At 52.6% G+C, this 13,588-nt stretch overlaps 1 protein-coding gene across 1 annotated transcript; it reads left to right on the top strand.

Annotated features, from left to right (window-relative positions):
* The first annotated feature begins 283 nt into the window (after nucleotides 1-283).
* LOC115638738 lies at nucleotides 284-4,790 on the top strand. The gene is made up of 2 exons (XM_030540687.1): nucleotides 284-2,407; nucleotides 4,739-4,790. Exon 1 carries the CDS (start codon nucleotides 503-505, stop codon nucleotides 1,424-1,426), a length of 924 nt encoding a protein of 307 aa, XP_030396547.1. The 5' UTR covers nucleotides 284-502; the 3' UTR covers nucleotides 1,427-2,407; nucleotides 4,739-4,790.
* Nucleotides 4,791-13,588: the final 8,798 nt, after the last annotated feature.

The raw sequence follows: 13,588 nt of genomic DNA, 5'->3' as shown, positions 1-13,588 counted from the left end.
GCTGTACGGACACGCAGCCCCAAACAGCTCACAAGCAGGAACAGAAACTGCTCATGTGGGACTGACTGGGGGCCTGTCTCTGCCAGATGGTTTGTCCTGGTTCAGCCACATCACTGCAGCTAGCAGGTGCATGCAGAGGCAGATTAAGGTTTCCTGGGGCCCTCAGCCAGAGCAAGTGGGGGGCCTCTCTCCACCCCTTCTGCCTGCAGCTCCACCCACAGCCCCACCCCCTTCTGCCCCTTCTCTGGCCATGCCACTTCTGTTCCACCCAGGGTCCCCCCATTCAGGCCCCCCAGTGCAGCCCCACAACCCTTTCTGCGCTGGAGAAGCTCTGTCCTGGCGCCACCTGGGGCGCAGCGGGGAGTGAGAGCTCCTTCAGTCCCAGGGGCCCAGTTGGGATCCAGATGCTGGGGCTCCCCCATCCCCACACTTCTGCGGGGGACCAGGGTCGGGCACAGGGGCTTCCTTTGCCGCCCCCGCCCCTGGCTTCCACTGGGGATGGATGGCAGGCGCTGGGGCTTCCCCTGCCCAGGGACATCTGCTGGGGATGGGGTCGGGAGTCCCTGGGGGGGCTTCCCCCATCCCACAGCTGCTGCTGGGGATGGGTCAGGGGCTGCTGGGGCGGGGGGCCCTGGGGGCCTCCCAGTTGGCCCTGGGCACGGGCCCCATCAGCCCACTGACTAATGCGCTACTGGGCGCACGCTCCGATGCACCAATCTGCAGCAGGCCCTGGGCTTCACCCTGCTGGAAATCCCTTCCCCGAGGGACTGGGAACAGGCTGAGCTGTCGGGTAGATTCTGCCCTAGAAAGGAGACAAAACGGTATTTCCAGAGCTTTGCAATTCACGAGGTATATCCCAGGTAACTGGCTGGGGGGCATTTCCTACCTCAGTCTCGGGGGAGAGTCCAAGGCCCCATGGCAGTCGGGCATCCATCAAATGTCAGCGGGAGGCTGGAGCCTCCCCAGAAACTCTCCATTTTGCCGGGGGGCTTGTCCAAGGATGGCACTGTCTGCGGCGGCGGCCATGCTAGGAGTCGCCTATCCTGGAGCCCTCCTGGCATTGCAGCCACTGGTTCCTTGGCTTGTTAGCAGGTTGCTCCAGGCAAGAGCTAAGGAATCAGAGGCTGCTGGCCAGCAACATGAAGAGTTGTCCCCACGGGTGGATAAGGAGCAACACCCACCAGCTACCTGGGGAGTCACAGAGCACGGCCCAGAGGGAAGGAGAAGGCCAGAGGCCATTCACAGCAGCCCCCTTTTGGCTGACAGCCCCACCAGGGAACGACGCAGACAGAGGGAGAGGTTTTCCACAGCCCAGCCCCATGGGTGGCTGTTCATTCCAGACGGGCCACGGAGTCAGCATCCGCGTAAGACCTGCCCTCGTGGGTTTGTTCCCAGAGGCAAGGAAAGAACTCCTGCTTCCCATTAAACTTTAGATGGGGAACGGATTTCTCCAGCCTGCATTGCTAAATTCACCCTTTTCACATGTACCCTGGGGCACCAGATTAGCTGAGCAAATGATCTAGACAGGGATCAGTGCAGGAAGCCACGTGTCAGGACTCCTGGGTTCTAGCCCCATAGGTGCAGCTTTGGTTACTACAAGAGTCGCTCCAGGAAATCTTGTGGCTGGATTTTACTTGTTAAAGGGCTGGATCATTTGTTTACCTCTAGTCACATTTCAGGTGTGATGACAGTGAGCAAACATCATGCTTCTGGGAACAGGCAGGTTATCTGGGCAGGCAGGAAGGCTCAGTTTACCCTGCTATAAAATCACTATAATACCACCTACTTCCCAAGGCTATAATGAGGTTATAGTCCAGACTACAGTTATAAGTGAGGTCGACTGACTTACCTATTTCACTCAGGGGCGTGAAAAATCGACACCTCCCGAACGCTGTAGCTATGCTGACCTACAGCTGGGTCAATGGAGGAATGCGCCCATCAATCCAGCTGCTATCACTTCGGGAGGTGGAGTTCCTACAAAAAAGGGAAAACCCCTTTCTTCACTGCCTCTAGACTCTACCCAGTGGGGTTGTACCACAGGACACCCCATAGGGCAGACCTGGCCTTAGTTCATTGTTTATAAAGTGCTTTAAATTCCCAGCTCTGCATTCTGCAGGCCAAGAGAAGTTTCTCTCAGATTTCTTTTTAGTTTTGTTCCCTAGAAGCTATATTTACCAGTCCATTGTTTTATTTTCACTTCCTTCTAGGTTCACTGATTCAAAAGCCTTCCTCACATGACAGATGGAAACTTTGAGCTGGCTGATGTAATGGCTTGATGATCTGCTTTGGTAACCGCGGGGGAGTTTCTGCAAAAGTCACAAGACCTGGTGATAATGGGAATTCTTTGCTCAATGCCTCCCGGGCTTAGTCAGCAGAGCCTCTGAGAAGTCTACCTGGCAAAGCACAGGTAAACTACTCAAACAAAATCTGGTCATCTGTGGCTATTTTGAGCTTCACTATAGCAATGGGCAAGAGAACCCAGATTCCGAGTCACAGCCATTTGAGTTAAAGGAAAATCTCTGTTAGTGGTATAGGGCCTATGACACGCAGCTGAGCAGTTCTGATTCCACACAACGGAAGGCAGCGGTGCACACGCACTGTTGGGCACTTTACCATATGTTGCATGTTTGAAGGACTTTCCACCTGACAGGCTCAAAGAGTTTTACAAATATTAACTAATTAAGCCTGAATGCAGCATGTGCGGTTGCCTGCCTTATAGGCAGGTAGTGTATGTGTGTATTCAGCACAAACAGCTCCGGGCCCTCGGACACCGAGTATGGGCTCTGGGGACTGGAGTGACTGAACTGGAGGAGCTCAGGGAGACAGTCAGGGACACAGACCAGGCTTTCCGGGACACAGCAGAGCAGGCCCAGCCCCAGACTGGCAGCCTCTGTGCTACTGGGGAGGGTGAAAGTCTCGGGGAAGGAGAACAGAGGGAAACTGAGTCCTGTAGTTGGGACCCTCCTTCCAGAAGATGTCCTGGTATCCTCTCGCACTGAGGAAACCCCTCCAGGGGAGGGGACCCTGTTGTTAGGAAGAGACAGGAGACAGTAATGGGGGGTTGGTTATTAGATAGTTGGGTTGTGATAACCTGGAGAACCACACGGGGAATTGCCTGCTGGGTGCGAATGTTGTGGATCTCTAGACAGACTTCTGTGCAGTGCTGGGGAGGAGCTGGTGGTCGTGCTACATGTAGGTACCAGTGACGTAGGGCAGGGCAGGAGGGAGGTCCTGGAGGCCACATTTAGGCTGCTAGGTCAGAGATTTGAGTCCAGACCCTCCCTGGGAGCATTCTCTGAAATGCTTCCAGTTTCACGCATGGGGCCAGTAAGATGGACAGAACTGCAGGGCCCCAGCGTATGGGTGGTGCTAGGAGGCGGGTTTAGGTTTATTAGGACCCGGGCAACCATGTGGGGAAGGAGGAGCCTGTACAGGAAGGATGGGCTGCACGGAAGCCAAAACAGAACCAGATTGCTGGCGTGGCAAATTCAGCCGTTCATCGAGGAGAGGGGAGCTGAGAGATGCGCAGAAACACACAGTTCTGAGACATCCCTTAGCGGAGGATTTACTGAAGGGGATTCTCTATATCCTAGTAGAGAGGAGGGGATAGAGGTCGATAAAGTGCAGGTAGGAACTGCAGAGAAACAGTCAAATGAAAGAGTCCCATTCAATGACATCACACGAAGGCAGACAACTAACTAGTGACAAATGTTCTACGTGCTTGTACACAGATGCTAGAAGTCTAAATATTAAGATGGGTGAAGCTGAGCACCTGGTATTAAATGAGGCTATTGATACAGGCGGCATCACAGAAACCTGGTGGAACGATGATAACCGGGACATTGTAATACCGGGGTGCAATATATACAGGACTGATAGAGTAGCTGTGCTTGTGGGCGAGCGGCGCTGTATGTGAAGGGAAGCACAGAGTCAAATATAGTGAAAATCAGAATCAGACGGTACCAGAGAATCTCTGTGGATAGAAATTCCATGCGTGAATAAGCACAGAGCAGTAGGAATGAATTACCGACCCCCTGACCAGGATGGTGACTGTGACTGCGACAGGCTCAGGGAGATTAGAGAGGCTACAAAACAGAAAACTCTGTAATGATGGGGGATTTCATCTCTCCCCATACTGAGTGGGGACATGTCACCACAGAACGAGGTGCAGAGATACATTTCTAGACACCGTTAATGGCTGCTTCTTGAAACAGCTAGTCCTGGAACCCACAAGGGGAGATTCTTGATTTAGCCCTAAGCGATGCATAACACAGCGACTATAATGTAATTGAATTTAATGCCCTTGTAAGGGGGAAAGTACCAAGGAAACCCATCACAGGAGCATTAACTTCAAAAACAGAACCGGCACAAAAATGAAGCAGCAAGTTAAACGGATATTAAAAGAACCATTGCAAGAGTGAAATGCCTGCAAGCTGCATGGAAATTATTTCAAAACACCATACTAGGGGCTGAAACAAAATGTAAACCCCAAATAAAATAAAATAATGAGAGGACCAAAAAATGTCACCATGGCTGAACAACAGAGGAAAAGAGGCAGTTAGCGGCAAAAAGGCATCCTTTAAAAATTGGATGTCCAATCCTAGCGAGGAAAATAGAAAGGAGCATAAACTCTGGCAAGTTAAGTGTAAAAGTATAATTAAGCAGGCAAAAAAAATTAAAAAAACATAAAGCACTACTAGCAAAAGACACAAAAATTAACAGCAAAAATGTTTTTTAGTACATGCGAAGCAGGAAGCTGCCAAACAACCAGTGGGGCCCCTGGACGATAGAGATGCTAACGGAGCACTGAAGGAAGACAAGGCCATTGTGGAGAAGCTAAAGGAATTCTTTGCATCAGTCTTCGCTGCAGAGGAAGAGAAAGATTCCCACACCTAAGCCATTCTTTTTTAGGTGACAAATCGGAGGAAACATCTCAGATGGAGGAGTTGATAGAGGAGGTTTTAGAATAAATTGAAAAATTAAACGGCGATAAGTCACCAGGACCAGGTGGGATTCGCCCAAGAGTTCTGAAGAAATTCCAAAATACGAAACTATTAACTGTGGTATGTAACCTGTTGCTTAAATCAGCCTCTGTACCAGATGATTGTAATGTAAAGCCAATTTCAAAAAAAGGCTCCAGAAGCAGCCCCAGCAATTCCAGGCTTTTGAGCCTGACTTCAGTACCAGGCAAACTGGAGGAAAGTACAGAATTATCAGACACATAGATGAACACGATAGGTTGGGGAAGAGTCAATGCAGCCTTCGTAAAGGGAAATCACGCCTCACCAATCTATTAGAATTCTTTGAGGGGGTCAACAAGCATGTGGACAAGGGTGATCCAGAGGATATAGTGTACTAGGACTTTCAGAAAGCTTTTGACAAGGTCCCCCACCAAAGGCTCTTAAGCAAACTAAGCAGTCATGGGATAAGAGGGAATGTCCTCTCATGGATCAGTAGCATGTTAAAAGACAGGATACCAAGAGTAGGAATAAATGGTCAGTTTTCACAATGGAGAGAGGAAAATAGTGGTGTTCCCCAAGGATCTGTACTGGGACCAGTGCTGTGCAACATATTCATAAATGATCTATGAAAAGGAGTAAACAATCAGATGGCAAAGTTGACAGATGATACAAAATTACCCAGGACAGTTAAGTCCAGAGCAGGCTGCGAAGAGCTACAAAGGGATCTCACAAAACTGGGCGCCTAGGCAACAAAATAGCAGCTGAAAATCAATGCTGATAAATGCAAAGTAATGCAGATTGGAAACCATGATCCCAAGCTAAGTTCTCTGTAAGCCCCACCGGAACTGCAGTGGCCAGGGAGAGACGTCCCTCCCTGAGCCCGACCCACCCAGCCCCACCGGACCTGGGAGAGGCGCCTCTCACTCAGCCCCTAGCTGCTGCAGTGAGAGAGGACTGGGGGAGTCCTCTCTCCCCGCCACAGCCCTGGGACAGCCTGCACCCCAAACCCCTCATCCCCAGCCCCACCCCAGCACACCCCTGCACTCCAACCCTGTTCCCCAGCCCTGAGCCCCATTCCATGCCCTGAACCCCTCATTCCCAGCCCCACCCCAGAGCCCGCATCCCCAGCCAGAGCCCAAACCCCCTTGCACCGCAACCCTCTGCGCCAGCCCTGAGCCCCCTCCCACACTCCGAACCCCTCGGCCCCACCCCCACTTCACATCACCTCCCTATTGGTGCACATAACAAAATTCATTCCGCACATGGATGTAAAAAATTCGAGGGAACACTGATTCCAAATATATACACAAAAAGATGGAGACTAAATTAGCTGTTACCAGCCAAGAAGGAAATCTTGGAGTTATTGTGGCAGAGGCGGATTAAGGTCTCCTGGAACCCCGGGCCAGAGCAAGTGGGGGCTGGTGCCAGAACGGTCACTCCACCCCCCCCTTCTGCCTGCGGTCCTGCCTCTGTTCTGCCCCTTCCACTGCAGCCCTGCCTCTGTTTTTCCCTTGTGGGCCCATTGGATAATCCACCAGTGCATCGTGGAGAGTTCTCTGAAAACATCCATTCAATGTGCCACAGGAATCAAAAACGCGAACAGAATGCTGGGCACCATTAGGAAAGGGATAGATAATAAGGCAGAAAATATCATAACAACACTATATAAATCCATGGTACGTCCACATTGTGAATACAGCTTGGAATTCTGGTCACCGCATTTCAAAACACGTATATTAGAACTGGAAAAAGTACAGAGAAGGGCAACATAAAAGATTAGGGATCTGGAACAATTTCTATATGAAATTTCATTCCTGTGAAATTTCCTTCACATAATACACGAATCACAGGTTCCCCCAACAAAATGAATAGCCAGAAGGTTTAAAACAAACATAAGAAAGTACTTCACCCAACACACAGTTAATCTGTGGAACTCATTGCCAGGGGATGTTATGGAGGCCAAAAGTATAACTGGGTTTAAAAAAGAATTAGATAAATTCATTGAGGACAGGTCTGCCAATGACTATTAGCCAAGATGGTCAGGGATGCAGCCCCATGCACTGGGTGTCCCTAAGCCTCTGACTGTCAGAAGCTGGAACTGGATGGCAGGGGAGGGATCACTTGATAATTGCCCTGCTCTGTTCACTCCCTCTGAAGCAGGTGGCCCGTGCCACTTTCAGAAGACAGGATACTAAGCTAGATGGGCCATTGGTCGGACCTAGCATGCCATTCTTATGTTCCATTTTTCAGATGGGGAAACTGAGGCACAGAGTGGTTAAAGGCCTTATTTACAGTCACACAGCGGATCAGGGGCAGAGCCAAGCCCAGAGCTCAGGAGCCATGACTCTAGTGCTATAACAAGGGTGTGTGCCTCAGTGTCCCCTATGCAGTTCTTAATATCTAGGTGGTGGGATAAGGGTGTGTGATTGCTGCAGAGCAAAGGGCCAGTGCACCTAAATGTCTGACACTGTCTCCTAGCACCTGATGGCCTGGGCCCCTCCTCTGCAAAGGTGCCAGCTGAAGGTGTTGGAGACAAAGGAATCAGGTGACCTCCTGGCCTGGGAAAGGGGCTGAGCAGAGAGGAGGGGCTGGAAGGGGTTTCAGTTTGGGGCTGGCTGGGGACGAGGAGTGAGGGCAGACGTGGGGGTCTGGCTCACTGCCCCCCAGAATGGTCCCGGCTGAGGGGTCCGGTTCTCTGTACCTACAAGCTCTGTTTTAGACCCTGTTCCTGTCATCGAATAAACCTCTGTGTTACTGGCTGGCTGAGAGTCACGTCTGACTGCAAAGTGGGGGTGCAGGATGCTCTGGCTTCCCCAGGACCCCGCCTGGGCGGACTCGCTGGGGGAAGCACATGGAGGGCAGAATGCTCCAAGGAGAGACCCAGGAGGTGAAGACGTGTGAGCTTCTTGCCCTGAACAAGTCTGCTCCAAGGGAGAGGAGGTTCCCCAAAGTCCTGACTGGCTTGGTGGGGAGCAGTTCCAGAGCATCGCTCCGTGACTCCATGACAGGGCGAGGCGAGTGAGACACTTGCCTCAGACACACAAAGCCCAGGGATGCAGGAAAAAAGCCACTGGCTGGCACAGAGATAAAGAAATAAATGGAGCTCTGCCTAGCGCCTAGAACTGGAAGGGACCCTGAAGGGTCATTGAGTCCAGCCCCTGCCTTCACTAGCAGTGCCAAGGACTGATTTTGCCCCAGAGCCCTAAGGATTTGCCCCTCAAGGATTGAACTCACAACCCTGGGTTTAGCAGGCCAATGCTCAAACCGCTGAGCTATTCCTGCCCCATAATATTTAAAACCCGGGTGATCTTCCCCCCCGCAGTCCCCCTGTGCCTCCCCCAAGTGTCCCCCAGCCCCGACTTGCTTCCCTCCCCTTCTAAGCACAGAGCGGAGCAGCTCCATGTTGCCTCCCTGAAGCAACTGCTGCCACAGGGTCCTAGGGCCCCCATCTCACTGCCAGGGCAGACGGACTCTGAGCCTGCCCTTCCCCGCACCCCAACCCTTTCATTTTCCAATGGGACCCTCCAGCAGCACAGCCCGCCCCATCCCTCACCCCCAGTGAGGCTACAGTCAGGGGCAACAGCAGGGGAGGAGGCACACGCAGCACCCACTGGCACCCACCATGGGGGAGGTGAGAGAGATTCCTGGACCTGTGAGGGGCCCTAGGAGCACATGCAGTGACAGTGGTGGGGGTGACTGTGCTGCTGGGGGGGACGGGAAAGGGGGGCTCCTCCCCCCAGAACTTGGTACTGCTGGCAGGGAAAGGGCTGGGGGGAAGTCCTCCTCTCTGGCCCCTGTCCCGGAGCAGCCGGCCTGCACCCCAAACTCATCCCCAGCCCTGCCCCACCCCACAGCCCACACCCCCAGTCAGAGCTTTCACTCCCCCACTGCACCTTGACCCTCTGCCCGAGTCCTGAGCCCCTCCAGCACCTCATCCCCAGTCCCAGCCAGAGCCCTCACCACACACCCCAAGCCTCTGCCCCAGCCCTGAGCCCCCCCACACCCCAAACCTCCCATTCCCAGCCTCAGCCAGAGCCCTCACCTCCCCACACTCCTACTCTCGCCCCCAACCCTGAGCCCTTCCCACTCCCTAAACCTTCCATTCCCAGCCCCAGACTGAGCCCTCACCCCTACTCTCACCCTGAGCCCCTCCCACACTCCAAACCCTTCCTCTCCAGCCACAACCCACAGCCCTCACCCCTGCACCCCATCCCTCTGCACCCCCTCCAATCCCCAAACTCCCTCCCAGAGCCTTAGGCAGGTGTGGGGGGGAATTTGGAGGGGCAGGTTCTGGGCACCACCAAAATTTCTACAAACCTGCCACCCCTGATCCTGCCCTGCAGACCTGAACTCCCAGCATTCTCAGGACACTTGCTGATCCCTAGTGGCCACTGCTGATATCCAGCACCTCCCTCCTCTCTTAACCTGGGAGTCCCTCTCTGGATTGGAACTGGACTGGAACCAAAGACCATCTTGGAAGCAACAATACCAGCCCAAGCAGTCAAAAATCATGAGTTGACCCCTCAAAATCGCAGGATCTATGCCGCTGCCTCATTCATTCTTCCGCGGCAATTCGGTGGCAGGCCCTTCCCTCCGAGAGGGACTGAGGGAACCGCCGCCGAATTGCTGCCAAAGAGCCGCCCCTAAGGGAGGGCGCAATTTTATATTCTGGCCTCGGGTGCAAAAATACCTAGTTACGACTCTGCCTGACTCACAGTCCTGTGCTTTAATCTCAAGGCCGTCCTCCATCTCAGCTGTGTCATCTGATCGGCTCTGGGGAGAGGTGGGCAGCTCAATATTCTGGCAAAGCATTTTCAGCCCACATTGTTTTCCTGGGACAGTTGACTTTACAAACAGTGTCATAGAATCTCAGGGTTGGAAGGGACCTCAGGAGGTATCTAGTCCAACCCCTTGCTCAAAGCAGGACTAATTCCCAACTAAATCATCCCAGCCAGGGCTTTGTCAAGCCTGACCTTAAAAACCTATAAGGAAGGAGATTCCACCACCTCCCTAGGGAACCCATTCCAGTGCTTCACCACCCTCTTAGTGAAAAAGTTTTTCCTAATATCCAACCTAAACCACCCCCACTGCAACTTGAGACCATTACTCCTTGTTCTGTCATCTGCCACCACTGAGAACAGTCTAGATCCATCCTCTTTGGAACCCCCTTTCAGGTAGTTGAAAGCAGCTATCAAATCCCCCCTCATTTTTCTCTTCTGCAGACTAAATAATCCTAGTTCCCTCAGCCTCTCCTCAGAAGTCATGTGCTCCAGCCTCCTAATCATTTTTGTTGCCCTCCGCTGGACTCTTTCCAATTTTTCCACATCCTCCTTGTAGTGTGAGGCCCAAAACAGGACACAGTACTGCAGATGAGGCCTCACCAATGTCCAATAGAGGGGAATGATCACATCCCTCGATCTGCTGGCAATACTCCTACTTATACAGCCCAAAATGCCATTAGCCTTCTTGGCAACAACGGCACATTGACTCATATCCAGCTTCTCGTCCATTGTAACCCCTAGGTCCTTTTCTGCAGAACAGTGTCTTCACTATCCTGTCACATGCTATCCAGTCGGATGTCCTGCAGGGACCAATACCAGATGGTCAGAGCTGGATAAATTCTCCTGTGGGCCTAGGGCTATTAGATTTTGCTGGGCCCCTGTACACAAGTCTTTTTCCTAATTTAAAACAAAATGATCACGATTATGGCATTGGAGCTATTAATGCTATATTAAACCTGCCTTTTAATTAACATAAAGCCATTCTGTGGTTACATTTCAGTCTTCAGACATGTAGAATATAGTTAAGTTAATTCAAAATAGCCTACTTCTTCCCTCAGAACAGCTGTTAGATTAGTTTCTATCTAGGAGGGAGTTTGGGTGCAGAAGGGGATTCTGACCTGCGGCAGGGGGTTGGGGTGCAGGACGGGATGCAGGGTCTGGGAGGGAGTTTGGGCACAGGAGGGGATTCTGACCTGGGGCAGGGAGCTGGGGCGCAGGACAAGATGCAGGGTCTGGGAGGGAGTTTAGGTGCAGGAGGGGGTTCTGATCTGGGGCAGGGAGTTGGGGTGCAGGAGAGGGTGAGAAGCATAGGCTCTGGCCAGGAGGCACTTACTACAAGTGGTTCCCGACCGGCAGTGCAGCAGGGCTCAGGAAGGCTGCCTGCATGCCATGGCCCCACGATGCTCCCAGAAGCAGCCGGCTCCTGGCACCTCTCTGTGCGCCTCTGAGGGGAGGAGGATAGCGTATCTCTGTGCTCTGCCCACACCCACAAGCGCCGTCCCTGCAGCTTCCATTGACCAATTCCCAGCGCAGAACTGCCTCCCCTTCAGAGGCCGCAGAGACGTGCCAGCAGCTGACTGCTTCAGGGAGCAGTGTGGGGCCATGGCATGCAGGCAGCCTGCTTGAGCCCTGCTGCACCGCTGGATTTTTAGTGGCCCGGAGATCACAAGCAACTGGCAGAGGCTCCAGGATCGACCAGTCGATCACGATCAATGAGTTGGGTGACCACTGAATTGTCTATAATTATGGATTTATTTGTGCGGGGCACCCCTTAGCCTGAGGCCCTGGGCTGCAGCCCCTGCGTTAATCCAGCCCTGCAGATGGTTAAAAGGAGGATAACCCCCACACACACACACCCATGAGTGCCTGAAAACACATCCCACCACACCTGTACATGAGGGGAAGGACATTCCTGGCTGACTGTACAGGTGACTGGGTTCTGGCCCAAAGCACATTGAGTGAGCACGACCTCCTGTGGCAATGAGTTCCACAAGCCGCCCTCAGACTGCACAACCGAGCTTCAGCCCTCCCATCTACCCTGTCACATATGGCCAGGCTCGCACTGAGCTGGGGCCTGGGTTTGAGCCAGGGGCCCAGATGTGGTTGATTTGGGGGGGGTGTAGACAGGGCTGAAGTTAGAGGTGAAGGAGGCAGCTCTCAGGAAAAGGCGTCTGTTGCTGTGTGGGAGAGAAAGAGGCAGAGACATCCTGTGTGGACTGCAAAAATAACCACGTCTGAACACAGCTGCAGCCAAAGGATGTTCCACACGGTTTATTCTTGCCCGTGTGGACATGCTACCGCCAGGTGAGAGCCTCGGTTTGTAGTCTAGGTGCCAGGCAGTTATAGCATGGTCTTCAGTAAGGGAAATAACACGAAAAACAAACATGCACGGGGACCATCCATGTTAACATCAGGATGTCTGTGCAGAGTAAACAGGATCTGGGCAGGGGAGGGTCCTGGGTGAGTGGGCGGGAGGGAGAGTTAGACAATGGGTGCGGGTTGGGCTGTCACCCTATAGAGCACGGAACCTCCAAACGCCCCTGAGAGGAACCCACAGAAACGTGTTATTTTCTTCTGCTGGGCAGGGCTGTGGACCAGGGGTAGGGGCAGGGCTTCAAGGACCTTAGACTAGCGCAGAAAAGTCTTCCCAGCCTAGGGAGATTTGCCCCAGTCCCAAAAGGGTTAGAGGGGTCCAGAGGTCAGAGCAGCAGCAAGAACCCACAGCCCTACCGAGCTGGCAGCGTTCCTTAAAAACTGAGCGATACGACCGCTGCGCTGAGAATGGTGAAATCCATGGAAACCTTTCAGCGCCTCTGGAGTCAGGTCACTCGGCTCCGCTCGGCTAAGGCTTAATTAAGCCAAACAATCCCTGGCACACGCAGGGAAATGTTAAAAAGTGAAGCCTGCACTTGCACACCTGGGTGCCTCAAAGGCAGCCAGATCACTTTTGATGCTGGCGCATCTACCTGAGGGGTGTGCACTGGTGCAAAACCCCCAGTACGGAGAAGCCATTGGACACCTAACAATGGATTTAAGTGCTTGATTTTAATAATACAAAGAGTACCTTGCTGGTATGTGGCCTTTTCCAGCTGTAGGCACCCATGGTTGAAAGCTGTCCTTAATATTTTTTAAATGAAATTAAATCTTAGGAAGTATTTAGTTAGGGCCTGATCCTGCAAACACCGGCGTGTAGCGTTCACTCCCATCAGCTGGCTCCTGGAACGCAGAACAGTTACTCACTGCGGTAAACATGGCCCAGGCCCTCAGCAGCAGTTAGGTGCATAAGGGAATTAGGAGCCTAAATACCTTTGAGGATCTGGGCCCAGATGCCTCGTATTGTTTCCAGGATTGGGCCCTTAGATTGTAACTCTCTTGGAAAAGAGACATCGGGCCTGATTCTTGCGCTGCCTTGCACCTTGTGTGATTTATACCAGACTCAGTGGGTGCCGAGTGCTGGCGACAGCAGGGAATCCTGCTTCGGCGTTTAGCGCTCGCGTTGCATGGACGTACAGAATGAGTGCAGAATTAGACCCCTTGTCTCTTCGGTTGAGCCCTTCCTCTCTGTTGTTGTCTGTGCATAGCTATGGCATCGGGTGAATAATAAGCGAGTCATAGTGCAAAACAATTACTCACGTAATTAGAACCATTGTGCCATATTTTTTTCATTGCACAGACACACGCCCATCGAGCGCCCCTGCTCACATGTGGTGCCGTGGTAGGGCCTAAAATTAGCGCTGTGTTTGCAGGATCCAATATTAGTCGCATGAGTAACTTGACTCGTGGACTAGGCCTGTTGGTTGCAGTTAGGTTAACGGCCTCCATAAGTGCTTGAGAGACACAGGAGCA

The sequence above is a fragment of the Gopherus evgoodei genome, chromosome 22 (genome assembly GCF_007399415.2).
Source record: "Gopherus evgoodei ecotype Sinaloan lineage chromosome 22, rGopEvg1_v1.p, whole genome shotgun sequence".
Lineage (NCBI taxonomy): Eukaryota > Metazoa > Chordata > Testudines > Testudinidae > Gopherus > Gopherus evgoodei.
This window is presented reverse-complemented; position numbering and strand designations above follow the sequence as displayed.

Bases quoted from the DNA above. Each gene is read 5' to 3' on its own strand.
- LOC115638738 (XM_030540687.1), top strand. From the start codon at position 503: ATGGCAGGCGCTGGGGCTTCCCCTGCCCAGGGACATCTGCTGGGGATG.